General features: G+C 30.9%; 4 protein-coding genes and 1 non-coding gene across 5 annotated transcripts in view; 2 read left to right on the top strand and 3 right to left on the bottom strand.

Annotated features, from left to right (window-relative positions):
- Nucleotides 1-354: 354 nt before the first annotated feature.
- LOC101494635 (protein ARABIDILLO 1) lies at nucleotides 355-12,361 on the top strand. The gene is made up of 13 exons (XM_004489040.4): nucleotides 355-694; nucleotides 1,031-2,414; nucleotides 2,834-2,992; nucleotides 3,084-3,164; nucleotides 3,598-3,729; nucleotides 4,352-4,479; nucleotides 4,840-4,927; nucleotides 6,123-6,217; nucleotides 8,467-8,530; nucleotides 9,206-9,381; nucleotides 10,324-10,545; nucleotides 11,313-11,397; nucleotides 11,722-12,361. The coding sequence occupies exons 2-13, from the start codon at nucleotides 1,062-1,064 to the stop codon at nucleotides 11,896-11,898; spliced, it is 2,760 nt and encodes a 919-aa protein (XP_004489097.1). The 5' UTR covers nucleotides 355-694; nucleotides 1,031-1,061; the 3' UTR covers nucleotides 11,899-12,361.
- Nucleotides 12,362-13,433: 1,072 nt separating this feature from the next.
- On the bottom strand, nucleotides 13,434-15,536 carry LOC101494322 (V-type proton ATPase subunit G 1-like). The gene is made up of 5 exons (XM_004489039.4): nucleotides 15,412-15,536; nucleotides 15,168-15,260; nucleotides 14,939-15,039; nucleotides 14,420-14,574; nucleotides 13,434-13,731 (listed from the first exon to the last, which is right to left on the bottom strand). The coding sequence occupies exons 2-4, from the start codon at nucleotides 15,253-15,255 to the stop codon at nucleotides 14,431-14,433; spliced, it is 333 nt and encodes a 110-aa protein (XP_004489096.1). The 5' UTR covers nucleotides 15,256-15,260; nucleotides 15,412-15,536; the 3' UTR covers nucleotides 13,434-13,731; nucleotides 14,420-14,430.
- A 702-nt stretch (nucleotides 15,537-16,238) lies between these two features.
- Nucleotides 16,239-16,309, bottom strand: TRNAG-GCC (transfer RNA glycine (anticodon GCC)). Its single transcript has one exon. It is a non-coding gene; the product is annotated as a tRNA-Gly (tRNA).
- Nucleotides 16,310-16,941: 632 nt separating this feature from the next.
- Nucleotides 16,942-21,771, bottom strand: LOC101508713 (uncharacterized). Its single transcript, XM_012712555.3, has 12 exons — nucleotides 21,614-21,771; nucleotides 20,954-21,038; nucleotides 20,745-20,796; nucleotides 20,640-20,660; nucleotides 20,505-20,558; nucleotides 19,828-19,878; nucleotides 19,469-19,531; nucleotides 19,234-19,299; nucleotides 19,043-19,081; nucleotides 18,313-18,435; nucleotides 18,095-18,187; nucleotides 16,942-17,373 (listed from the first exon to the last, which is right to left on the bottom strand). Exons 1-12 carry the CDS (start codon nucleotides 21,702-21,704, stop codon nucleotides 17,215-17,217), a joined length of 897 nt encoding a protein of 298 aa, XP_012568009.1. The 5' UTR covers nucleotides 21,705-21,771; the 3' UTR covers nucleotides 16,942-17,214.
- Nucleotides 21,772-25,360: 3,589 nt separating this feature from the next.
- The window catches only part of LOC101494951 (uncharacterized), a 4,158-nt gene continuing 1,988 nt past the window's right edge, over nucleotides 25,361-27,530 (top strand). Inside the window, exons 1-4 of the mRNA XM_073366732.1 lie at nucleotides 25,361-25,460; nucleotides 25,764-26,191; nucleotides 27,110-27,417; nucleotides 27,507-27,530. Coding sequence (XP_073222833.1) covers nucleotides 25,767-26,191; nucleotides 27,110-27,417; nucleotides 27,507-27,530 — 757 coding nt within the window. The 5' untranslated portion in view covers nucleotides 25,361-25,460; nucleotides 25,764-25,766. The remainder of the gene's footprint in view (nucleotides 25,461-25,763; nucleotides 26,192-27,109; nucleotides 27,418-27,506) is intronic.

The following is a 27,530-nucleotide window of genomic DNA, read 5'->3' as shown; positions in this document are numbered from 1 at the left end:
AATTCAACCTGAAGTTTGTTAGTTGTTATCAACTCTAATCGTATTTTTATTAACTTTATTCTGCCAATCTATCTAATAATTAACTTTGCTACACTTTAATGACATAAAATCATTATACATGACTATTTATAGCCCATATTAATACCATATGAATTAATATTGAAATATACATTTTAATTTTGTTACATATTCCGCATATATTTAATAAAAACCAAATAAGATAAATATATATATAAATTCAATAAAAATATAACTCACTTTCTATATATAAATATGATGAAAAAGATAAAAAATAAAAATTATAATGTAACAAAATATTGAGATACATATAATAAGTGTTGATTTTATGAGCTGTAGTTTCATAGGCTTGTTGTTCTCCTTCCTTTCTTTCTTTCTTCCTCATTCCAATTCCTCCCCTTCACCCCTAATGCTGTAATTCCCTTTCGTCTTTTGCTACATTTATCCTTCTCTAAATCCTTCATCAATCGTAATCTTCTTCTTAATCAATCCCTAATCCTTTCACTTCTTGCGTCGCAACTCTTTCAAATCATCACCTTGACCCTTTTTAGGGTCTAGGTTCAATTCTACCCAAACCCCATTTAATCATCTTCGTTTTTGAACTTGCCCTTTTTCGATTTTACCCTTTAAATGTATATGATTTGTGTTTTCAACCGCATAGTTTGAGCTCTCACAGGTTTGATTATAAAAAAAAGCTTTTTTTTAATTGTTTTTATGTGTTCTTATGTTGATTTAAATTATGGGTTTTGTTTGTTTTTTGTAATTAGGGTTGGGTTGTTTTGAAAATTGGATTTTTAGTAGTATTCATTGGTTTTGTAATTTGTTAACTTTGATTAGGACTAGGGTTTTTTTTTTTTTTTGGGGTGAAAGGTTAGTTTAGTTTATATATTAAATGTTGTTAATTGGATTTGGATTTTTGGATTTCAATGGTGTTTGAATTTGGGAATTAAGATTGTTGTGTTTTTGTGAATTGTTTTCAGTTGTATTGAAATTTTTGTTTTTGAGTTTGAAGGTGAAGGGGAAGGTGTGAATTTTGTTGAAATATGAGCCGTAGAGTGAGGAGGAAAGTGGCAAGGAAAGGTAAAGGGAATGCAGCATCTAGTTACCCTGAAATTCAAGACGAGGTTGCAGATTTGGAACCTCAAGGAGTTGTTGATTGGAGGAGTTTACCTGATGATACAGTAATTCAGTTATTGTCGTGTTTGAGTTATCGAGACCGAGCTAGTTTATCAGCAACTTGTAAGACATGGAGGGTTCTCGGTAACTCCCCGTGTTTGTGGACTTCTTTGGATCTTCGGTCGCATAAGTTTGATGCCAATGTTGCTTCTTTGCTTGCTCCAAGATGTGTGCATCTTCGGAAGCTTAGGTTTCGTGGAGCGGAGTCTGCTGATGCGTTACTTCATCTTCGAGCTAAGAATTTGCGTGAATTGAGTGGTGACTATTGCAGGAAGATTACTGACGCAACTGTTGCTGTGATTGCAGCTCGACATGAGTTACTCGAGAGTCTTCAACTTGGGCCAGATTTTTGCGATAAAATTAGTAGTGATGCTATAAAAGCAATAGCTCATTGTTGTCCTAGTTTGAATAAACTCAGGCTCTCGGGCATTAGGGATGTGAATGCTGATGCTATCAATGCATTGGCTAACTATTGTCCGAAGTTGACTGATATCGGGTTCATCGACTGTCTGAGTGTTGATGAGGTTGCATTGGGAAATGTGCAATCGGTTTGTTTTCTTTCTGTTGCGGGGACACCGAGTATGAAGTGGGGTGTGGTTTCCAATCTTTGGCATATGCTTCCTAACTTGATCGGATTGGATGTTTCTAGAACTGATATTGGTCCATCCGCTGTTTCAAGATTGTTATCGTTATCACCGAATTTGAGGGTTATGATTACTTTGAATTGTCCTATCCTTGAAGAAGAGACTAGCTTTTCTGCTAGTAAATATAAAAACAAGTTGTTAATTTCCCAATCTACCGATATTCTTAAAGGATTAGCTTCTTTATTTTTCGACAATGCAAACCGAGGGAAGAATGTGTTTTTGGACTGGAGGACTTCAAAGAGTAAAAATGATAAGGGCCTTAATGAAATTATACCATGGCTTGAATGGATGCTATCACATATACTTTTGCGTTCTGCAGAGAGCCCTCAACAGGGGGGTCTTGATAATTTCTGGGTCGAACAGGGTGCATCGTTGTTGCTTAGTCTAATGCAGAGTTCTCAAGAGGATGTTCAGGAGAGGGCAGCCACAGGTCTTGCAACTTTTGTTGTAATTGACGATGAAAATGCTAGCATCGATTGTGGAAGGGCTGAAGCAGTTATGCGAGATGGTGGCATACGCCTCCTTCTTGGCCTGGCAAAATCTTGCAGGGAAGGGCTTCAGTCTGAGGCAGCTAAGGTATTCACTGTTTCCATTTGTATACGACTTGTCCATCTGACCATTGCTAATAATTTTTACTTATACGTGTCAATGGAAAAATTGATACTTATTTGTTGAAGTACTTATTTGAAGCACAAACACAAACCGAAGCTGTTGACACTTATTTGAAAAAATCCAATACTTATTTGACACTGTCACCTGACACATTGACAACGGTAATAATTTGAAAAATAAAAGTAATTGAATGTAACTACATGTGTCACTTCGGACACTAGACACGCCTTCAATCTGAAGTGTATGTGCTAAGTAGATAACCATTGTGCAGTATATGTGTACTGTTGGATGTCTTTGATTGTTTTGCCAAGAAATCTGACCCAAGAGAAACCTGAACTGACCAATGTCTGTGTCTATATCCTCTGACCTTTCTAAATTTGCAGGCTATTGCAAACTTGTCTGTGAATGCCAACGTGGCCAAGGCAGTTGCAGAAGAGGGCGGGATTGAGATTCTCGCTAGTTTGGCTAGGTCAATGAACAAACTGGTGGCTGAAGAGGCTGCTGGGGGATTATGGAATCTCTCTGTTGGAGAAGAGCATAAGGTTAAATTTTGTATCTGATATGATTTTTTTCTTTCGTTTTGAAATTTAATGCATAAGTTTGAAGTAAAAGCTGAAGTTGCTTCTATCATAGGGTGCCATTGCTGAAGCTGGTGGTGTACAAGCTTTAGTGGATCTTATATTCAAGTGGTCCTCAACCGGAGATGGAGTTTTAGTAAGTTTATTTGTTTTATGCTTATGAGTGTGTTAAGCATGGTTATCAGTATCATACAATACGTGGGATTCATATCTCAATCCAATACTTAATTGAACCCAATCAATATGAATCTCTAGCGTGTATCTATTTTCACACGAATCCCATCTTGAACATCAATTCACTATGACAAATCCCATCTTGAACACCAATTCACTATGACAAATCCCGATTCATTCTAATGAATCACTACTTAAACTTAGTGTTATCAACCACTTTTTGCTGTCAACTTTGTATAACCAACTGCTTTTCTTTTGTCACGATTTGGAGAAAAGGTCTTCCGGTTTACTACCTGAATCTTGATTTGATAACCATGGTGTTAAGTTCCTTTTTGTTGCTTCCTATGTTCAGTAGTAGAAGTTGCTGTTTTACAATGATTTTTTTGTTCTTTCAGGAACGTGCAGCTGGTGCCTTGGCAAATTTGGCTGCTGACGACAAGTGTAGTACAGAGGTTGCACTAGCAGGAGGTGTGCATGCTCTAGTGATGCTTGCTCGTAACTGCAAATACGAGGGAGTGCAAGAGCAGGTAGTATTGTAGTAATACTCTCTATACTTTCGGTATCATCTGTTTTAGTTACTAAAATCTTTGAAGCTACTTTATTAGGTTGATAATGTCTGCCACTTGAAGATTTAGTTGTTTTAATGTGTTTTTTGTGTGTTAAAGATTGATAACTGTTATTTCCTTTTTCCGTGTGAATTTTTTTTTTTGAAGGGGTGAGTGGGGGGAGGTGGGAGCAATTTTGGTTGGCTCGCTTACTCGGTTTTTTGCTACTATTCCTTTACTTGGAAGGCTTAGGACTAAAGTCTCTTTGTTATTCCTATTCGATTTTTGGATTCATTCTCTAACTTGTCTTTCCAATTCCAGATAGATAATGGCGTAGATAAAGCAATGTTGTCAAATAACGGCTATAGTGACGCAATAACATAACTGCAATTAAACAAATTGTTCTTGTTCCGCAATATGCTATTTTGGACAAAGTGTTATCATATATTGTAATTGTATTTAAAAATAACTGCAAATTACTCGATTCTTATTGTACAATATAAAACTAGTTTACAATGACAATGCACGGCGCTTTTTCTCTCACACACATTCTGCAACTCCGAATTGGTGTGGGATAACTAACATCATTTCTCTTAAACACTAGGCTGCTCGTGCATTGGCTAATTTAGCTGCTCACGGAGATAGCAACAGTAATAATGCTGCTGTCGGACAAGAAGCAGGTGCTCTTGAGGCTCTTGTTCAACTTACACGTTCTCCTCACGAGGGTGTCAGGTAATGATCTACGAGATTTTTACATGTGTGTTACTGTACTGACATTATTTTTATGCGTTTATCGACAATATAGGAATTTGATGGAAACAAAGAGAGATAAATAAAAAACATTGAAGCACAACCTTTGATTTAACCACGCTTCAATCTCAAAGTGTTCTTGCATGAGGGGTGTGTTAAGAAATGTTAATAGAAGTATAAATTATAAAATCATTCATTCTTCACCTAATAGCTTATGCTTTTGAGATAGTTGGTTCTTGACAATTTTCCCTCTAGTGCTTCTCTTTGTCCTTTACTCTTGTACCGGCACAAATATTTCATCTATTCCCTGTGTTGATTTGACGTTTTGTCATATTTCTATAGGCAAGAAGCTGCTGGTGCACTTTGGAATTTGTCATTTGACGATAGAAATCGAGAGGCCATTGCAGCAGCTGGTGGAGTTCAGGCTTTGGTATGTTTTGTACCTTGCTTAGCTAAATTTTTTTTTTCTAGAAAAGAAATAGCTCTAATTAGAAAGGATAAGGTGCAATGGAGGATTATAGATCTTCCTAACATAACTGCAAAGCTGAAAAAGCTAAAATAAAAAACCTTCACTAGAAATCACGAAAAGTCCTACCCTATATGACATGAAATGAGAGGCTCCACACCTGCCCCAAATACTTACTAAAAAGATTTCTCAAAAATAATTTCTGTGAAATAAGATTCCAAACTAAAACCCAAAACAATTAAGGACAAATCAATCGATTGAGAGTACCCGAGTTCAAGCCCTGGTTGGAACAATCATTGTTTAGACTATACTTACCAGTTACCTCTCAGTTAAACTTCGGATTTACCTGGCTCCTTTCCCCTTAAACTGGAGGGATAACACATAAAAAAGGACAATTATCCCTTGATGGCTTGACCTTCAACTAACAAGTAGCTTCAAAATTTCAATCAAACCCTATTGAAGTTCCTTTACACCTTCTTTGTCTTTAGAGTCTATGGCCAAAAAACTACCTTGACATCCCTTTCACGTTATTTTTTTTTTTTTAAGAAGTCATTAAGAAAATAGAAGAAATTACAATGTATTGGGGGTGAAGAAAATATGCCAGGCACCAAACGGAAGTCAAGTTCATACTCTTTACCCAAATTGACTGTTTTATTAAAGCAAGCTCATTGCAAAAATAAGAGTTACACTTCAAATATATGCCCCACTTTGCAGTGTCGATTTTAGATTGTCAAATGAGTTTGGCCTCTACTTCTACATAAACCGTCACGTGAAAGCTAATATTCAAAATTTTCTCCAAATGTAAGAGACTTGGATAAACAAAAAAATGGTGCAGGAAATGATAAGGAACTAGTTCAAAACTAACACAACACATAACATAGTAAAACACATCCTTATAAATGATTTGGGATAAATGTTAATTTTCTGTTGCAATCAGCTTATATTTAATCATATTTGGGGGAGATTATGGATTAATTTTTCCAACTATTTTCAATTTTATCTCAGTTAATTAGCAGTAGCTTTTTAGATAGATAGATTTTTTTCCAAAGAAAATCAATCTTTTTAGGGATCTCCTGTAAATTTTTTACGATAGCATTTAAATTTTGGGAGACTAAAATGTTCAATTTTTTTTTATGCTTTTACATTGTGGTTTATGTAGGTTGCTCTTGCCCAATCTTGTTCTAATGCTTCCCCAGGACTTCAAGAGAGGGCTGCTGGTGCTCTATGGGGATTGTCTGTTTCTGAAGCCAATAGGTACCTTTTAGAGTTTCATTTATATTTTATTGTGAAAATATTGCTCTTGCGAATCCGAATCATTTTCCTTGGGATATTTTTTTTATTAGAATTTCTTATATGCATTAGAGTATTGAAGTAGACAACTGGCCAATGGGAAAATTATATTTCTCTCTTTCATTAATGATTGATTTGCATTATTTTAGAGTGTAGTACTTTTTCAGTTTTTGGAACTAGTTGAGTTTTATGTATTGATCTTCTGTCTTTCTAAGTTTCCTTTCATTTTTTATCTTCTCTTTTGTGTTCTAGAAGAATTCTTTGCGGTCCTTTTTGTATTTTCTTTCTCCCTTTAAACTAATATCTTTTTTTAAACATTAAATAATAGCAATATGCTGATATTGTCATTTTAAGAATCCTCTAACCTGCTGTCATCAATATTTATAATCCTATTTCTATTTGTTTTTAATGAAAATATTGTAATAGCAGCAATGGAAAATTAGAAATCATGGAATAAGGTATTTACCACTCTGTTTAATATTTTTAAAATTTGTAAGCCTTTTATGATCTATTAGGTGATTTCCTAATCTTCCATTATCTTATTCCAAATCTCTATAATTTGGGTTATTTCAATGGTAATACAAAGAATGCTATAATTGTGTATCATTTAAGACTTCTAATTGTCCAAGGTTCAGACTTACCCTGTAGTTTTTCTTGTTTATCCCTCGCCACATGCTTCTCATATTGATCTTGTGGTCATGCACCAAATTGATCTTCTGTAGACTGGTACATAAAATCTATCAGAATTGTTTTTGCATTCTTATTGTTCTGAAATGGAAATGTAATTTAATTACCAATGAGAAAGAAAATACCAAGACTAACCTATTAGGAAATAGACAATTTGTCGATCAACATTGTCAATTATCGGCAATAGCGACACTGTAGCGCCATATCATTGCAGATTTTGATGAATCTGCTATACGGCTTCTGCTATTTGTCTGCAATGCTACCTGCTATTTCACATAGCGTATTTTTGGTGTACTGCTATTTTCCTCAATCTACTATTGATACCATGCTCTGGTTGGAGTTTGTCAGAGGCTAACCACTAGGCTGAAGGTTTTATAGCTAATAATTGAGGCTCAACTTTTTCTACTTGAGAAACTTGTTCTAGTGCTTTAGCTTGGTCATTCTTCCACAACCTAGGTCCTGTCAATGCAGAATGCTGGCCCGTATTTTGGTTAAATCAATTTATGAATGAACTTTAATTTGTGAAATATTAATGCAAATAACTCATATCATATTATGTACAACCAAGTAGCTTTGCATGTCATCTACAATATTGAGGTACACTTTCATTTCGTTGGGAAAAATATAAGAAATTATAACCATTAGCTTTGTCAATTAATTTCTATTATCAACTAGTAGATATCTATACTAAATCGTAAGAAGTTCCTTTGTAAGTTTTTGTGTAACAAGTATAGTGCATATGATTTATATGCTCCAACTTGAAGGAGGACGTTGTATGTGTAATTAGTCTTGTTATTCAATATAGTGTCAAGGTTCGTTGCATGTGTTAGTTCGTTCCTGTCAAGTAATTTGGGAAATTGAGACTCGTGTAATCATTACTCCCTCTGGTCCTATTTATAAGAGACATTTGTTATTTTTGGGTCTTTAATATAAGAAACAGTACATTTTTTAAGTGTATTTGTTATTAAAATTACTTTTACATGCCCTAGGTTATTATGAGTTTTAGTTTTCCTAGTAGTTCATCTTCTATATGCTAATGTGTTTCATTTAATAACTGCCAAGGATATTTTAGGGGAAAAAATAGTATAATCTAACTCCTTTGAGTGCGCTTCATTGACATCTGTGATTTAGTCTTTTATGTCTTATAAATAAGACAGGGAGTGTTAGTTTAATATATATTCAGCTGTCTACATTATGAATTTACACATGGTTTTCAGCACGTGCTTTTCTTTTTTTCTTATCAGCATCATAAATAGTTTCCAGCAAAAAGAACTAGAAGGCCTTTTCCGGTCTTTACTTTTCCCAGTTTCTCTAATAAGATAAATGATCTAGTTCAATGTACCTTATGTATGTTTTTTTTAGTCCTTTTTGTTGTCTTCTAAAATATATTTACTTGCAACGAAAGATTTATTAACATTTTGTTTTTATTTGACTGATATATGGATTTGAGTCTGGTCACCACAATTTCATTATCCTTCAGCAAGAATAAAATTGACATTCATTTATGTTGGTTTTTGTTTGCTTAGCATTGCCATTGGACGAGAAGGAGGGGTTGCGCCTCTGATTGCACTGGCACGGTCTGAAGCCGAGGTAATTTATTTTATTGATTTCCAATGTCTACAGATAATATGTTTAGTAGATCAACTTTCTTACAATGCCAAAAATGTATCCCGTTTCTGTCGATTAATTAGTTCATCGCTGGTCTTATTAGCAGTCTTTTAAGTTGCTTTAGACTTTAGTATAGTAGCTGTTTGCACTTATATTGGTGTGTTCTGAAAGCCTTTTCCTCTTTTGGGTTTGTTCATAATAATTAATGGTACACAGCACTCTTCATCAAGTAGTTAAACAGACATTTATGTTGTCACTATTTTTCTCTGGCTTTTAAGTAAGCGACATCAATAGGTTACAATAAAAAGTTTACTTGAGTTATTGCAGTTTTGGAAATTCTCACTGACCGTATATACTAAACCCTTTCCTTCTATAATCTGATCAAAAGAATGTCGCACTTGATGACTTTGGTTGCATATATACAATTGCAACCATTATGCTAAAGCCTGTCTTTGGGACCGTGCTGATGTATTTTTTACTGCATTATAGGCTTGCAGTACTGTGTATGTGTGTGCAAGTTCTTGCATTACAGTCATCATAAGTATTTCTCATCTAAGAAGCATTTTATGATATTTTTTGCTTGTACATCCTTTTCACATCTTAATATTTTTGTGTGTGCCAAATGTTGCTTAAATCCAAACCACTTTTCAAATGCAGGATGTTCATGAAACTGCCGCTGGAGCACTATGGAATCTTGCTTTCAACCCTGGTAATGCCTTACGAATAGTAGAGGAAGGTGGAGTATCGGCACTTGTTGATCTCTGTTCTTCATCAGTGTCAAAAATGGCACGATTTATGGCGGCACTTGCTTTGGCCTACATGTTTGATGGGAGGTAATAATTTAATGAAAGTAAGCTTTAGTTTGAGATGTAGTGTTGGAATATAAGAAAATGATATTAAAACATGTTATAGTAATTTGGAGTAACTTGGATTATATATTTCCACATTTATTATATTTTGTTTTCTTAATTAGTATTAGGAGTCTAAAATTCTTGTAATTTGGGTTAGGTCTAATTCAACCCTACAAAACCAGCATGCTACTTATAAACACATTTTTAGATTATATCCCATCTGATGTGAGATTCTCAACACGTCCTCTCACACTTAGCCCGAGTGACCCAATAGCGGGTAGTCAAAAGATCTTGGATAGATTGTGATACGGACATTAAGTTGAATAATATTATGTCTCTTGTATGGAAGAGAAAGGGATATTATACAATATATATACATAAAGCTTAACCTACTCGACCCCTAAGATTAGATGATAGAATCAATTAAAAGGGGATATAATCTAAACAAATACGACAAATATCCCAACAAGTATAAATAAAGATTAGTACTTTGTCTTCTACTTGTAGATTCTGTAGTAAGGAGAGTAGATCAAATAGAGGTTAGTCAAATCGTTAGACGCAGAAAAAGACCTAGAAAAACTATAAGCAAAATTATTAAGACCTAGAGATTAATGAGTTGGATAGAGATATGATATATGACATAACATTATGACGTTGTTTGATCCATGTAGCCGGCCCTAGTACTAGTAGTGAGATAAGGTTTGGTTAGTTGTTGTTGACTGTATCACTACTTTGTCTTCTGCGATAACATACAATATGTCGTTCACAAATATCAAATTCATACATTTTTTTCTCCCTTCCATCACTAAAATGAATATCTGAAACAAATTAAAATGGTGAAGTAAAGTGTTTAACCAATTAAACATGATATGATAAACCACTTCATGCGTATTTTTTGAGTTAGTATCATGACGTGTTTTGCAGAATGGATGAATTTGCTTTAGTGGGCACCTTGTCAGAAGTTGTTTCTAAGAATGTGGGCTTGGATGGAGCTAGAAGGATGGCTCTGAAACACATTGAAGCATTTGTTCGTATGTTTTCTAATCAACAAGCATTTGCAGCTGCTGCATCATCGTCAGCTCCTGCAGCACTAGCACAGGTTACTGAAGGTGCTCGTATTCATGAAGCGGGACATCTGAGATGCAGGTTTGTCTTGCCTTGTAATGCCAGTTAAAGTAGCTCTTTTTATGGAGTTGTACCTTACTAAGGTTAAGTCTATGTTTTCTTTCAATTTTGGACAAGGCAAAATTGATTCAAGAGATGTAGAATTGATTTTGACATATTTGGATGTTGCTCGAGTATAACTGATTTTTCCTTTAGAATTGATTCTAACTTCTAACTAGAGTTTTGAGGCTTTTACATAAATGTATATATCCCAACATAAATCACTTTACATTTAATTCACATTTAATCTATGCAATCTCAATTAAAAAATTGTCTATTGTCTAAATTATTTTTTATGACTAATAAATTGGATCATTGGAAATGAAAAATAGTTACAAGATACTATCATTAAATATGAGAGAAATTTGACTATTTGTTTATATTTCATTCCAAAAAATGTGTTAATTTTTCGAGTATATATTATTTAACTAATCCTTTGTTTCTCTCTTATTTTGGCTTTGTTTATGGAATACTCCCCCTGGTTCTTTTTTTAAGAGACAGTTTGGTTAAAATTCAGTCAAAAAAAAGTTGATGTATCTAGTTCATAAAATGGATTAGAGATCAGATACATCAACTTTTGTTGACTAAATTTTAACCTACATGTCTCTTATAAAAAGGAGCAGAGGGAGTATCTTATGCTCCTATAGTTCTAACTTACATCACTCATTTTTTTTCTTCTTTCTGGCAACCACGTTTTATTTTTTTAATTCCAAGATATTTACACTATTTTATTTTTGATTGTTCCCTAGTGGTGCTGAAGTTGGAAGATTTGTTACTATGCTAAGAAATCCATCATCTATACTCAAAGCTTGTGCAGCATTTGCTCTTCTTCAGGTAACTGTAGCAACCTACTTGGTTTTCATCTATACAAGGGTTTTAAACAAATGTCTGCGACCGCGATCTGGGCCACCATATAACGGTTTTTGATATTGCTGAAACCTCAATTCAACTGCAATTGAGGCTGCATTGGCCAGCCACATTTGACCCCAATTCTCCGAAATATCAAAGATCGCAATTGAGGCTGCATCAGCCACATTTGACTCCAATTCTCAGCAATATCAAAGATCGCCCACTACTGTTACCTTGACCTGTTTAAAACCCTGATCTATACCAAGTTTGAATACTGACTTTTATGTATCCTCCATCTTTCAATTGCAGTTTACAATTCCTGGTGGACGACACGCCGTGCACCATGCCAGCCTCATGCAGAACGCAGGGGCAGCAAGAGTCCTACGAAGTGCAGCCGCGGCAGCAACTGCGCCTCTTGAAGCAAAAATCTTTGCGAGGATCGTTCTTCGCAATCTCGAGTATCACCACATAGAACATACCGTGTAGATCAATGCATCTGTTCATTTACTCCAGTCATATTGGACATTTGTGAATCTGTGACATTTTCACATGTACACAAAAAAAACTACCAACTTGCCATAAGAACACTGCTCACTGATCTTGTTATAAGTGAAGCAAGTTATGAATTGACAAGGTTGGTTCTCCTTATCATTGGTCTTTTTTAGAACTGCTAAGTGAACAGTTCTTATGTTGAGATGTATTTCTAGCCCTTTCTTGTATCAATCTTTTCATGTCATTCAAGGCTAGACTTAGGCAAATTGGTATAAATTTTATTGCCTTGATGATTAATTTTTCTTTGTATTATTTATGTATAATTATAAGTTTAGAGCTTACTTTAAGAGACTACTTACTAAGGGATTGGTTTACGTCAATTATGAATAATCCCTTTTGCAATAGAATATTAATGGAACACATTTATATAATATAGCATCTTGATTTGACCCTTCAAGTCCAATAGAGTTTTACACTTTCACTGTTAAATAAAACTAAGGTTATTTTTAACATGTATCTTTATCTTTAGAGCACTTGTTAAAGAATTTAAAAGTAAAAATTACGCATCGAAAGAAACAATTTTTAAACTTTCTAATAGTTGAATACACTATTTTCACCACTATTTATAATTGATTTTTTAACATGTGCTCTTACGATTGAACGCAAGAAAATCTTTTATTTTTCAATAATCTTTGGTATTCATTTGAACATCTTATAATCAAAAAAAGCAAACTGTTGGCAGGGTGGAGGGTGACAAAAATATGTATGGTTAAATTGTTTTACACATTCCCTTCAAATCTTGCAAGGATTGCTTGTTCCTAGAATGTTTACTTGCTTGGAAAGTTAGTGTATTTGGAAATGGAATTACCAACTTATAGTATGACCCCTATGTGTCTTTGTGCAATGTGGTATCTTATATGCACATTCATGTGACATCTAGCATCATGGGGCTTATGAGTGGCTAGCTGAGGTGGATTCATCATGTAGTATTAATAAAGTATGTTACCATTGTCTCAATTGTGCTCTGGGTTATTTAGGTATACTGAGAATATTTTGGTGTTTGACAATGAATCTATCCTCTTCTACACAAATTGGCTGCATGTAGTTGCTCTTTGTTACTACATTAATGTGATTTTTGGTGCAAATTTTGTCTCTTTTTGTGGCTTTTAATGTGGATGGTAGTGCTCTATTCAATCCAAGTAAATCAAGGTTTGGTGGTGGGATGTGTATCCATTTGAGATAATTTTCGAATGGTTTCCACATCTAAAACATGCTTTAAGAAAAAGAGTCAAATCATGGTTCAATTTTATTCGCCTAAAGATTTTTATTGACAATTTATTTATTACTTGAGGTTGGTTGCAACTTTTCTTTATCTAACATTTTTTTTATTGTGATCTTAGTTGTTGTATAAAATTTGAGGTTAAGATTTGAAGTCTAAAATTATGACGAGTCATGTGATTTTTATGTAACAATTTAGACGACTTGTCTTCACTAATGGTAAAATATTTTGAGAACTTGAGTCTCTTACCTTACATGATGATTGGAGTTATTACACATAAATTCATGAAAAGAAAAACATGCTCCCTTAAATATTATTAATAATATAAAATATATTACTAAATATGTACTATATAGTAACTAGGAGAGAAAAACAACACTTTCGTTCACTTTGTGACAAGACAAGTGATGGTTGTTTGAGGCAGGAGTTTGTAGCTATAGTCTTCATGCAATGGCAACCCATAGTGAACTCAAATGAATCTTCTTAGTTTTGCTTGTTTTATTGTAGGTGATGACTTCTTATATTGCATAATCATCAATTACTGAATCCTAAGAAAACAAAAACAATAAATATGTAATTAAATATAGTAACTAACAAAGACTAAATGAATTACTGTAAAAAAAACAAAGACTAATTGAATTGTAAGAAATAAACTATTTATAGAACAAGAACAACTAACATTGGAACTTAATAGTTGACTAGTTGTATATTTCCCACCAAAAAATGATAGATAAGTTACAACTTTTACAAATATATGACAAATGAAAATTTTAGTTTCACCGTTACAAATAAAAAGTTTAGGTGAGTTGAGTCTCAAGACTTCGCTAGACTAGGAAAATCTGTGATACAAAAAACACGTATAAAGATAACACATTATCCACAAAGGAAATTTTTGACAACAACATTCAAACTCAAATTTTTGTAGGATGTTAATTGAAATCCTTATATCAAATAGAATATTGTCAATTATCTTATTTTTTAAGAAAAACATTTTTTTATTTAATTTTGATAATGTTTCACAACATATATCCACTTGAAATGAGTAAGTGTTACAACACTTTATGAAAATGGTTGCTATACTCTTAATAATTAGACAAGAAAAAGGTTAAAGTCGGTTGATATTTTCTCCATCTTCATAAACTATAGTTTCCACATTTAAATTTTTGTCAAAACTAGAAAAGGTTTCATTTAGGGCTGATTACAAAAATAATTTGAAAGAGGAATTAGCATACTAACCTTATAAGCCATTATGTTTTAATATTTGTAACATATTTGAGTAGCATGTCAACAACTTCTGTTGAGACCTTTGAACCTGATTTCTTTAAGTTTCTAATCTTAGCATCTGTCTCTTGATCAAGCCTTTTTACATTTGATCCTGAGCTCCCAGTGGTCTAAAGAAAAAGAAATAAATTTCTTTATGGTCACTTAGATATCATTTTACATACACAAATACATTATATGTGTAAATGTGTATACATATAAAGAGATCAATTTTTATGTATTATAGAATGTGGTCCAATTTGTAAAATTACGATTATCGAATAAAAGAAGATTAATTGTTATGTCTTGATAATAAATATATAATTATTTTATGCATACATTCAATTATATTTCATACTATAGATTATTTGTAGAAATATTTTAAGAATTGTCGTAACAAAATAAAGTCATCATTATATTATATATATGTGTAAAAATGTTTTATATTGACAGAAAATACAAATCAAATTCATATGTAAACGTGTGTGTATATACCTCTGAAAGTGACTTTTGGTATTCATCTTCCATGTGAATTCTATATTGAGCTGCCTCCTTCTCAGCCTCTTCTTTAGCTTGCTTCAATCTTTGAGTCCTTACTAAGAAATTTTCATTCATTATATTAATAAAAATCATGACAATTGTGTCCGGATCAAATTTTTGATTCAGATACATGTACTTTTTTTGTTTATATTTCGTGTATGATAAAAAAAACATTGAAACTTACAGTTTCTTGCATTAGTAACAATGTGTTGGGCTTCTTGTTCAGCAGTTAGAAGCATTTGAATGCCACCCTGACCTCTAAAGGGATCCATGGTAACTATAGATCAACAAAATCAACATTAATACAAATTAGAAAATATATTTAGCTTGAAAGAAACATATATATATAATTTTTGTTAGCATTCAACATTTATAAATTGAGAAAATCAAAATAGTTTGAAGAAACATATGTAACATCAATTTCTTACCAATTTAGAAAGGAAAGTATTCCAAAATAAAGTGTTTGGAGGAATATTGAAGAAGTTTGATATCATTTGATAGAGAAATTGTTCTCAAATATCAATTCTCCGAAAGCAATGCAAATATGGTTTTGTTACATACCAAGTCAAACTGCGCACTTTGTGTGATTGGAAAATGATTTATTAGAAAAAACACATTAAATAAAAATAAAGAGAAGTTTATTACAATGAGAATATAAAACACTATATTTATCTCGATAACTAAACTAGTAAATCTTAATTAACTTGCAATTAATATTAACCGACTTATAATCAAATTTAAGTGTATCAACTTGTAACTATCTATAACCATCTTTGACTATATTTAACATTTTAAAAGAATTGTTAATTTTCAAAAGGAATATTATTAAATGGAACAAAATGTTTTTACTTTTTCTTCGACTTTTAAGTTTTTGAATAAATTTTTACAAGTATATTTAGAATATTATAAAAAAAATTAACAAAAATTTAAATTTTTTTAATTGTATGTGAATTAAATATGAATTTTTTAAATGTCATAAACCTAAAATTGAAATAACAAAAATACTGAGTAGAAATTGAATTTCGAACTAATTTTTTGTAGATGACCATTTTATAATATTGTAAACATACTTTAGAAAAAAATTCATGTAGTTGTGAATTGATTTATACGACAAATAAAAGGTATCCTTTGTTGAGGAAAAATTCAAATAAAATATAAGAAGAGCTCCGTTGCACATATTTTTCTACTATTAGTAGTTATAGTGAATAACCCATCATTCACAGTTATGCAGAAATTCGTCATAGCTCTCAACAAATGCACCAGCCGGGAATCGAACCCGGGTCTGTACCGTGGCAGGGTACTATTCTACCACTAGACCACTGGTGCTGATGATATTACTCAATACAAACTTTACATCATATTACATGGATATTAAATGAACCTACTCAAACAACAGCAAGATATTTCTTACAACACTTAATATTTTTTTTCATGCCATTTTCGAATAAATGATAAAATGATATCATTTTTTTTCTTAAAGAAAGATGGTACGTAATTAAGAATAAAACGTTCGACTTAACAATATCGGCATTTGTCAATTGAACTAAAACTTAAGGATAAATAATGATATCATATATTATCGGATTTAAAATTTAATACAAATCATCCCATATTGTTTTTTTTTTTTAAAGTAAATATTGATAAAATTTAAATTAATAATTTAATTTATACACATACTAAAATTTTATTTACCAAGTAATAGTTGAAATATTTAATAAAAAAAAATGAATCTTTATTATTATTATTAAAAATTGTTAAGTCCATGAAACATTTCCCTCCCAAATAAATGGTATTTTTGTAAATTTTTATACTTTATTATTCGAATGTTGATGAGTGTGAAAGTCTCTCCTACATTTTTGTTTTTTGTAATGTAAGCTTTGTGCATGTTAGGCTCGTACCAAATCAAGCAGCGCATTATCTAGCTAAGTATGCAATCTCTAATCTTGAATATATCTGGATTGAAGAAACTCTAAAATGTATTGCTAATGGCTTTTGATTTGATACTTGACATAATTTAATGAAATTCATTTCCATGTAAAAAAAAAAATCTAATCACAGATACAAAACTTATCTGGACATCTCACGCAAGGTTCTTTCTAAGTAGACAAGACCTTTTATAGGGGAGGATAAACTAATAAATTAAGCAAATTTCAAGAAAGTGAATTCTAAATTAGTATACAATAATCAATTATCAATGCCAATGCAAGAAACATGGTTTTCCAAGATTGGAATCAAGTTTCTTTCATTTGGTCCTTCAAATATGGGACTATATGAATTTTCATGTCGCTGTCAGAGATATCCAAATGATCTCCTGACACATTAAAGAATTTAACTTTCCCAGCTTCATCTAATGCACGTAAGCCAATCCAATCTTCAGTATAGAGCTTAGTCTGCAGAAAACAAAGCTTGCTTGGACATCAAATATTCAATTATGAAAAATGATATAAATAGCTTAAATATGTTGTGAATTACTAAAAAATACAATGTTAACATGTTCTATTTTATTTTTAATTTTAAACACCTACATTGAACAACAATAAAATATTTTTCATCCCTACCATTTTTGTTAAATGCAAAAATTTAAGATAAAGCAAAAAAGATTAAATAGAGACCTACTTCTGAAACAAATCATATTTTCAAGAGGGGAATGTCAGCCTCATGACGATAAGAGGAGAGAGAATTTAAACACGGCACCATTAAAATAAGGCAAATTCTATGCATGGTCCGCCATGGACCGGTACTTGAAAATCGTTCGACATTTCAACAAAGACAGACGTCACAATTCGAAAGTAATAGTTTGCGACCTTCCCCGTCATCACGGCTGAGACAGTGACTTGGTCAATCTTAGCTCGACAAAAACAACGAAAACGAATATAGACACCGATCAGATCACTGTTTGAGCCATAAAAACAACTAGGACCGTGAACTTCTACTTCCGAGGGACGTCGTTGGTTGTCATTAGAGTAGAGATTAGGTAATTTTTAAATATTGGTCCACCGTAAACCTCCTATCAAGTGGTAAGTGGTCAACCGTATAACCCGGCTCAAAACAGAAGATGTTGGGTAAGCAACAATGCAAAAATAAACTGTAGATATGAAATGTTTACATTACCTGTTGTACTGGTAACACAGGATGTAATGCTCCATCTGGATAAAAACCAAACCATGCTGTTTCTTTCGGTATTAAAATCGTATCCTGGTCAAACTAGTTTTCATGCAGACAAACAAAGAAAGATAGATAAGCCATATTGACATAATATTTGTAAATTGGAAAGTTCAATTAACAAGAGACACAAGAAGACATTACTATACATAGTTCTTTTAACGCACCATAATAAGGATCAAATTTTCTAAACTAGAAAATCTTTGGCTGTAAGTGGAGTTCCTCTTATTGATTATTTCGTTGTTAAGCTTTGGAAGGAACCTACACCCCTTAAGGTAGCCATCAATATCCTGAAAAAATAAACAGATTATTTTTCCTTTCATCTAATGTGTAAGTCGTGTCCATCATGGGAAACTTATTTGGACATATGGCCACTTAATTTAGTGCTTTTAGCACAAGTGCTTATGGATAAGCTATTTTTATAATAAGATAAATAAAGTTAAATTGTTTTCATATAAACTCTAAGCTGTTTTCGCAAGTTATCCTACAGAGCTTATAGAAATAAGCTCAAAAGAACTTATGAACATGTTATATGATGTTTCCATAAGCTTTTCCAGACAATCTCACAAGTGTTTATATTAGTAGATAAACTCAAATAAGTCTATTCAATCTAAAAATGTCATTGATCAAAGATAGTATACCATAATAGTTTGCTAATGTGTCAGATGCAATCAAACAAGCAAAAGGCAACTTATATTGAATGATACTTCTTCAGTAAAATGAATGCAATTGACACAAGGAAGGTCAAGACTGCATTGTGAAATATGATACAGTATGAAGAATTGCACCACCAACATCTCCTTATATGCACGGCTGAGATTTTTGAAGATTGAAAGAAATATCGACGAAAATATCATCCAAAACAGAGTTACTTGAGAAAAGCATAATCATACTTACTATTGGCATTTTAACATAGCCAGTGGGAGCCAGAGAGTTCTGCACCAACACATTGGATAAAAGTTAGGGAAGTATACCATATGTTTTAGAAATGGATTTTACAAGCAAAATATTTTCAAAATGAAAGTAAGTAAGAACTACATAGCTATCATCTCAATAAAATTAAAAGAGTAAAAAGGTGAAGTAGAAACCTGAACTAGGCTGCTGTAGATTCCTAATTGTATTACACTGTCAATAAGGGTGCATACCAACTCAGACTGGAAAAAAAAGGAAGAGAAAAAACTTATGTTAGACCACATTTAGATAACTTAAACATAATTACAGATATTTAACAGCTTAATTATTAAAATTTTAAATGGTTTTTTTCTGAATCATATAGAAGAATGACTGAGACTTTCTGAACACAGTAGTTGAAAGTTCACATACCCCGCATAATGGAATAGAAGCGGTGCCGGCATGTGGACCACCCAGGGATATAAAATTCTTAACCTGAATTACAGACAGAATAAAAGTGAAATACAGTACACAAAATATTGGTGGAAATAGAATAACTACTAAGAAGAGCTAAGAAAACTTAAAGAAAAGAATAGTGTTATAAAAACAATTATCAAAGTTATTGAGTTTTGGCCCTTTAGGTTTAGAGGAAGGAAAAGCAATACCCAGATTAATAAAATAGTACTAATATGATGTGAATGATATGTTACAAAAGAAAAAATGTCAATCCTTTTTTATATTATTAAACTAGACTCGTAAATCTAATTTATAGGAAACAAATAAGTTCTTACCGGAGGTCCGCCATCGCAAAATTCAATAATCCCTCTACCAATCATGTTGCCCTGGTAACCAAAATAACAAATATGCTGTTAAAATACGATTTTTTTTATTCAAATGCATGAATAGTCAAACCCTTAAGATGAGTAATACTATACTAGAACATGAAGGTCGAACAAGCCGGGGAAAAAACTGCCATAATTTTTTGGTTTGGATGCCTCTATAACACAATAGGGTGAACTGATCTAGTCAAAGGTCCGAGACATTAGTTAGCGGTCTAATCAGAAGAGGTTAGTGTAGGTTTAACTTTTCCCATTAGATTGCAACAGGATTTCATGTTTCACCTTCTTTTACATCACTACCATTCATTTGAACTAGTATTTATAATGTTTATGCTATATATAGAAACAAATATTTATAGTATATATAGAAACATATATATACATATAAAGATTTGTGCATTTAATCCGTAAATATTAAGTGACTGCAACTGCAGACTTCAAATGTTCTCCAAACATATACAAGCTAAATAGATGAAAAGAATCTTAAAAGATATTGTTCCTTACAAAATTTTCAGACAAACTAATTCCAAAAAACGTCAAAGGGCAAATCAACACAGTCTCACAACATTGATTGCAAAAACCAAAAACAAAAGCAAAACAAAAAACACTGTTGCATAGTATAGAGTTACCTGAGAAAGTCCAACAATGTTGTAACCGTGAGTTAGATCACTCATTTTCTTTACCTATAGATAGGAACAAAGACTTATTTAGAAACAAATTACGATTAACTACTAGGACAGAAAATTACCAAACAACTTCACCACCTTCTCACACGCAATAGCCGTCTGCAAGGATATAGAGTAAATAAACAGTTACTAAACTGTCAAACACCAAACTTCAATAAAATCAACACATTTTTCAAGAGTCACCTGTTTAATAAGGGGCTTGGTCCAAGAAGTCCACATTCCATTTCCAATTTCTCTACAGATACACCAAGTACAAATAACTAAATAAAGATTTGCTACATCCATAATGTAAATTTTCAGGGTTAAAAGAAATTTGTATCTATTATTGAAGTTATGAAAGAACAAAAAGTGATAACAGCTGCATAAATATAACAAATTTAATGATGGCATACAAGCAGTATCCTTGAGAACCAGACCAATCACTTAAAAGCTCCACAAACTCTTTCATTCCTCCATTCTTGCATTGATCTCCAATACCTGACAAAAAGTCCAAACACAAAATCAGTATCTTATTGCTGACCATCCAAAACTTTTGCATCTATCAAGTGTTCTTGCTAAAACATGCATTCAAATCTGAATATTGACAAAATCGTAAAACCTAGCCAATAATTGTTGCAGCCAAGGTTCGAACTCGGGTACTCCCGATCGTCCTTAACTGAAACTCATTATCCACTTGAATCCAACCACTTAACTAACGTGGCAGTGATTTAAAACCTTGGATCATGTCAACCCATATAAGAACTTATATCAACCAACAACGAATGAGGAAGAAAAAAACTAAACTAAACTAAACTAAACATTGAGTTGAACAAAAGCAACAATCGCTGATCCAATATATAAAAATTGAAGCAAGAAACTAATTAGAAAATATTGCAACATAAACAAGCAACGATTAACTACAAAAAAAATTACATAAATTATTATTATTTTAATTAAATTAAAGAAATCTTAGAGTTGAAGACATTTTATCAAACAGTAACTGAGCAAGTAATAAAAGAAACAAATTTAATACATAATTTGATTAAAATGAAACTTAAGGAGGAAAAAGAAACCATGTAAGACGATGAATGGAACGGATTGAGAGACTGCGATGAATGCGAGGAAGAAGAGAACGATAATCAGAACTCCTCTTTGGTTACCCATTTCACAGATTGAGTGAGTGATGGAATTGATTGAAATGAAGACAAGAAATAAAACACCATTTTAATAAGCTATTTAGCCCAAAACCTAAATTAATCTTCTAATCCATTAAAATAGTTTTTGAAAATTTTAATATATTATAATAAATTTTTTCAACAGTTATATAATTAGGACTAAATTGATATACATCTAGATAATTTGATAATTAATTTGAATTTTGAATTAAGTTGAGAATCAAAGTGACAACACTATATAATTTCAACAAGTGGATTAATATTTTATTCTATTATTTTATTTTTGTCTCAAAAAAAACTGATAAATAACTCACACAAATACAATATTTCATAATCGAATTTAGAATTAACAATATTAAATTTTGTGAATTAAATTAAAACTTAAATTGCTAGTTTATTGTATTGTTTTTATAAAGAAAAGATAAATAAATAATATTATAAAATATAATAAAATTTATTAGGTTTCTTGACATAGCTACTATCGTTATTAAATTAATTTTAAATTGAAAGTGAATGGTAATTGAATCTACTGTATAATTATAATTATAATTTTTATTATTTAATAATTTTTTAATCAATGCATTATATTTGTTGTCGGTGTAAAATATTTAAACCGATAGTGTATCATCATTAAACATTAGTCGTATTTTATTATTTTATATATATTAAAAAAATGTATAAATGAAGGAAAAAAAAATATTAATTTTATCAAATTAACCTTAGTAAGTATTGATGTATTTATTGAATACTATTATCATAGATAAAAATTATGCATGTAATATTAATTAGAAGATAAAATTAAAAAATTTAACTATTAATATTACATTGAAAATTAAAAATAATATTATTTTTGATAAATTTTTTAAATATGTGATTGATTGCATCACCAAAGGAGTAAGATATATAAGATCATCTAAATGTTGGAGCCAAACCCAATAAACGTGTATTATATAGGTATTATTATTGAGGAGTAAATTGATAAGTGCTAATTTAGAATATGGATTTCTTATTTGTGATATCTTACTCAACTTATAAAATACCGATATTGTTAACTTGAATATTATATCTTATGTTAGAACTCAATACATTGTAGTTGTGTATAAATTTCATTATCATTTCCTCTATATTCTATTCGTAGTGCGTTAAACACTAAATGTAGATGCTTCTCTTAGTAGAAATTCAGATCTGATTCATCACATTATTAGATTTTTTTTCCCATTCCGTTAGATCCAAGATCAGATTAAGTGATTATTAAATACTAACAATAAAAAAAAAAAATGATGTGTATTTACAAGAATCTAAAAGTCACGCTTAATTACTCAAAGTAGAGTAGTATGTCTGCCCATCAATTCATCTAAAATAGTGACGAAGCATCATGTAGACTAGCAATCCATTCTAAATCCCAACATTTAATATATACTCTATGGTAATATTTCACACTCTTTAAGAAAAGTAGTTGGATTCATTACATTCTCTAAGTTGTTCTTCATGATAACTTGTTCATGAAAATCAAATGAGTTATGGGAAAATAAAATCTACATTAATTAAGATGTATTGTGTGAACTATTATACCAAATATGGTAAAGTTAGTCAAAATTTACTTATATTTAAGACATTAAAATATGACTTTTTTATTGTTTATATTCGAGATCGAAGAGATATATAATACTATATAATATATATGTGAAGGATTTACATTTTGCCGTAACAACTAACTAATATTTTGAAAAATAATTATGTCACAAGTTCTATGCTTAGGTGATATTTTTGTTACTTATTTACATTTTCGAGCAACATATAAATTAAAGTCTCAAAATACAAATAAAAAATTTGAACTGTATTTTTCTTTGCGAAAAAACAATGTATTTTTCATGCATTTTTTATTTTATTTTGGTTCTCCCATAATTGTTTTTAAGTTCTGCCACTGCTCCATATATCAGTGAGTCAAAAGATTGACCCATCAATATTAAAAAAATGCATTAAATTTTTAGGCTAGTTGAGTTGTTAAAAAACAAATAAAATTAATTCACTAATATTCAACTTAATCCAACAATCATTACATAAGGAATAAAACTTTAAATTTATTGGGATTCTGTGCTAATGAATAGCATACAAATAATATGAGCTAACATGCCACCAATCCATTTTTGCAAACGTTTATGATAAGTAATATGTTTTTTATTTATTTATTTATTTATTTATATATATCTTCTTTTTTATTGAAGTTGATGCGATAATTTATAATTTTTTTTATTTTAATAAAAGAATAATTATTAATTTAATAAATAAAAATAATAAAAATATTTAAAAAAATAAAATTATACTATTTAAATCAAACACAATATATTTAATAAAAAAAAATACATCAAAGTTAATACAATAATTCAATTATGTTAACAATTCTTTCCTATTTTAGAAATAATTTAGCAACTTAATTCTATTATATTAAACTCCCTCCTATTTTTTCTCCGATTATAATAAATAAAAAAATAACAATAATAAAAAAAGTAAATTATATTAATAAAATTAAACAAAATAATTGAAAAAAAAAATACATGAAATTTAAATTAATGATGTCTACTTAAATGTCCTCCAATTTCACCTCTAGATTGTCGTCAAATTTGTCTAACTCTTTGAACGAGTTAATGTTGTTATCATTGATTCTCATTTTGATCATTATTTTTATCGTAAGTTGAATGTGAATTAGAACCACTACGCTCCATATAATTTTTAGTCTCGAGATTATACATGGAATAAAAATTAGCATAAACTGACTCAAGGAATTAGACACTGAATTCTAAAGAAATTATAGAAAATACCGCGTCTGATGACAGTGAATTGTTATTTGTAACACTGACAGAACGTAAAGTCAGTATTTTTGCAGATTTATGATGGTGGTGATGTATTTTTTTTTTAATTTAATATATTTTATTTGATTTTATTAATATTATTTTATTAATATAATTTTGTTTTTTTTATATTTTATTATTTTTTATTTATTAAATTAATAATTTTTTTTTGTTAAATAAAAAAATAAAAGTTTATAATTATATGATAACTCTTTTATTAAGAGTAATACGATAATCTTCTATTTAGAGGAACATAGTCAACGTACCAATATTTGGTACAATTTTTAAGAATCAAGTAAACTATTTTGTTTTTATTTAGCATTTTTTGTCTTTTTTGGGATTAAGTGAATTTATATTTATCTACCTCATCAAACATTAAAATAAAAAATATTTAAAAAATAATAAAATTATTATTCAAAAAATTAAAAATAAATCATAAATTAAATTGTGTGAATTTATATTATAAAATATTTTATATTATCAACACATTATAATCATTTATGTTCATTATTTTATAAGTGATTATCATAAAGTGAAATATTTTTTAACATAATACGACTGTAATTATTTGTTAGTATAAAAATTCTTTAAATTAATAATATATATATATATTAAATTCATATAAATATTAATTTATATTTTTTAAAATAATAAAATTCAAAGGTCAGAGAATTAAAATAAAATAATCTAATCCCAAAAAATAAAAAATAAAATTAATATTTCTTTGACTCAAAATTAAATCAAATAAAGAATGTTAAAAATATACTTCCTTATTGTCGTGTTTATATACATTATTTTTTATTTATTTTTTATTAAAGATATATATATCTCAATAGAGAGATTAGAGATTTTATTTTACTGTCCCACACAGAGTAGTGATACGCAAGTTTTCACTGGTAAGTGTTTTCTCTCTCTCTCTCTCTCTGTTTTGCTTTTCCTTTTCTTCATAGTTTCATGTGAATTTGAATTCTGTTAGTGTTGTAAGAACCTCGTATAGATTAACGTTCTTGTCTTGTCTGTATTTTAATCTTGTTCCATAAACAATTTATTATTTTTTTTTTATAATTTTTTTTCCGTGAAAGTTTTGATTTTGATGACTTTAGAATTGGTAGCATTTGATTTCTTCAAATGGGTTTGTGTTCATATCAATTTCTTCCAATTTTGATCATGATTTTGTTGTTTCCCTGGTTTCTGAACAGATAATGGTTCAAAAAATTGACACAGAATTGGAACACGGAAAATCTGAAGAAAAAGAAGTTGGTGCCCTAGAAAAAGATAAGAACAATAATAATATTAATAATGTAACAAATGTTGAATTCCATGTTTCAATTTCAGAACCAAAAGAACAAAATTTGGATCTGAAGGCTGAAACTGAAAACAAAGGAATTGAACAAAATCCAGTGTGTTGGAGAGATGAGGAGGATGTGGAAGTTAATATAATTGGGAATTCTGGTTTAAAAAGTGTGGAAGATAATTATGTTGATCTCGATGAAACAGAGAGTTCGAGCTCGAGTTCTTTTGGTGATACAGGATCTGGTTTAGATACTGGTTCTGATTCTGCATTTAGTGATTCTGATGAGGTTCAATCGCCGGTTAGTGAGGAGTGGAATGAGCTACGTCGATTGAGGTATGTTTCAGACTCCGTTTCAATTCATTGTCCTTTTTTTTTCCTGTAGGAAGAAGGAAGAAAGCAAATTTGAAAATCTAAAATTGAAAAAGAACTAACCACATATTGAAGGAATGTGATTCGTGTTGTGGACTTGTGGTTATGAGTTATTTTTGTTTGCTATGTAGCACGGTCACTCTTAGTTTTAGGCGTGTCATGTGTCTGATATGTTTTGGACTTTGACACCTGTACGACACCTCATTCAGGTGTCCAACTAAAAAGTACTGTATATTCGCCCCAACACGGTCAGGACATTGTTCTGATGAAAAGGGACAGCTTTTGTAAGATGAATGGTGCTTAATTTTTATGATTTTGTTCCAGTAGTTTATAACTTTTTATTATACCTGTTTTTCTATGAAGCATGGACACCCTTAGTTTTAGGGGTGTCCCATATCCAACACGTTTTAGACACCGATACATGTACAACGCACGCCAAACACATCATTCTGGTGGATAGGACACTTTTTTTTTTATGATGTATTGTGTCTGTTTTTTTATGATTTTGTTTTAGTTTATAACTTGTGGATATTATTCTTTTTTGCCTATTTATGTGATTTTGATTGGTTGAATTTGCTTCGAACTTTGACTATGTGAATCATTAAATAGCACCTCTTTTTGATCTTTTATAAACAATGCTTTTACTATAGTATTAGTTAATCAAATTCTTATGTAACATATATGTGTCGGTGTCCTACATTTCGAACATTAGTGGTTTTTATGTGTCTGTGTTTGTGCTTCCTAAGTTTTCATGATTGAAGTTGTGATACATCATAAAAGCCGTGTTTGTATTCCCAAATTACCTTGTGTTGGCTGCCATGTGTTTTCGATTAGAATTTCATCCGGTTGTTGGTTTTAACATTTACACTGTTAACTATTCAGAAAGAAAAAAGTGACTGCTCATTGGAGGAAATTCATCTGTCCTATAATGTGGCGCTGTAAATGGATAGAGTTACAACTTAGGAAACTTAACTATCAAGCACAGAAATATGAAAAAGAGCTTGCGGCATATGATCATAAAAAACAGCTTGATCTTTTGAAGTATGCAGTAGATGGTTTTGCTGTCAAGTCAGTACCTAAATCTGAGGGAACTCAAAAGAATAAAGTGATGAAGAGAAAGAAAAGAAAGAGAGTTGAAGAATGTGATCCATCATCATATATGTCTAAGCATTGTTTATTCTCTTACTATGGTATGGGATTACTTTGTTTTTGTACTACTTTTTTTTTGCTAATGTGTTTCTCTTTGATAATAATTATTTTTTCTCCTTCAATCGTCCAGAGAATAAAGACCATAATCACGACG

Source organism: Cicer arietinum, chromosome 3 (assembly GCF_000331145.2).
Source record: "Cicer arietinum cultivar CDC Frontier isolate Library 1 chromosome 3, Cicar.CDCFrontier_v2.0, whole genome shotgun sequence".
Taxonomy (NCBI): Eukaryota; Viridiplantae; Streptophyta; class Magnoliopsida; order Fabales; family Fabaceae; genus Cicer; species Cicer arietinum.
The sequence above is the reverse complement of the archived record's forward strand: the minus strand, read 5'-3'. Positions and strand labels throughout refer to the sequence as shown.

What these genes read in the sequence shown, in the direction of transcription:
- LOC101494635 (XM_004489040.4), top strand. Translation starts at nt 1,062, where the DNA reads ATGAGCCGTAGAGTGAGGAGGAAAGTGGCAAGGAAAGGTAAAGGGAAT. An exon ending in CTGTTGGAGAAGAGCATAAG is followed by an intron (nt 2,993 to 3,083) that starts GTTAAATTTTGT and finishes CTTCTATCATAG; the next exon opens with GGTGCCATTGCTGAAGCTGG. An exon ending in CAGCATTTGCTCTTCTTCAG is followed by an intron (nt 11,398 to 11,721) that starts GTAACTGTAGCA and finishes TTTCAATTGCAG; the next exon opens with TTTACAATTCCTGGTGGACG.
- LOC101494322 (XM_004489039.4), bottom strand. Translation starts at nt 15,255, where the DNA reads ATGGATCCCTTTAGAGGTCAGGGTGGCATTCAAATGCTTCTAACTGCT. An exon ending in TGTTACTAATGCAAGAAACT is followed by an intron (nt 15,040 to 15,167) that starts GTAAGTTTCAAT and finishes AAAATTTCTTAG; the next exon opens with TAAGGACTCAAAGATTGAAG. An exon ending in ACCAAAAGTCACTTTCAGAG is followed by an intron (nt 14,575 to 14,938) that starts GTATATACACAC and finishes CTTTTTCTTTAG; the next exon opens with ACCACTGGGAGCTCAGGATC.
- LOC101508713 (XM_012712555.3), bottom strand. Translation starts at nt 21,704, where the DNA reads ATGGGTAACCAAAGAGGAGTTCTGATTATCGTTCTCTTCTTCCTCGCA. An exon ending in GGTTCTCAAGGATACTGCTT is followed by an intron (nt 20,797 to 20,953) that starts GTATGCCATCAT and finishes GTGTATCTGTAG; the next exon opens with AGAAATTGGAAATGGAATGT. An exon ending in TCTACAGCAGCCTAGTTCAG is followed by an intron (nt 19,082 to 19,233) that starts GTTTCTACTTCA and finishes GTGTTGGTGCAG; the next exon opens with AACTCTCTGGCTCCCACTGG.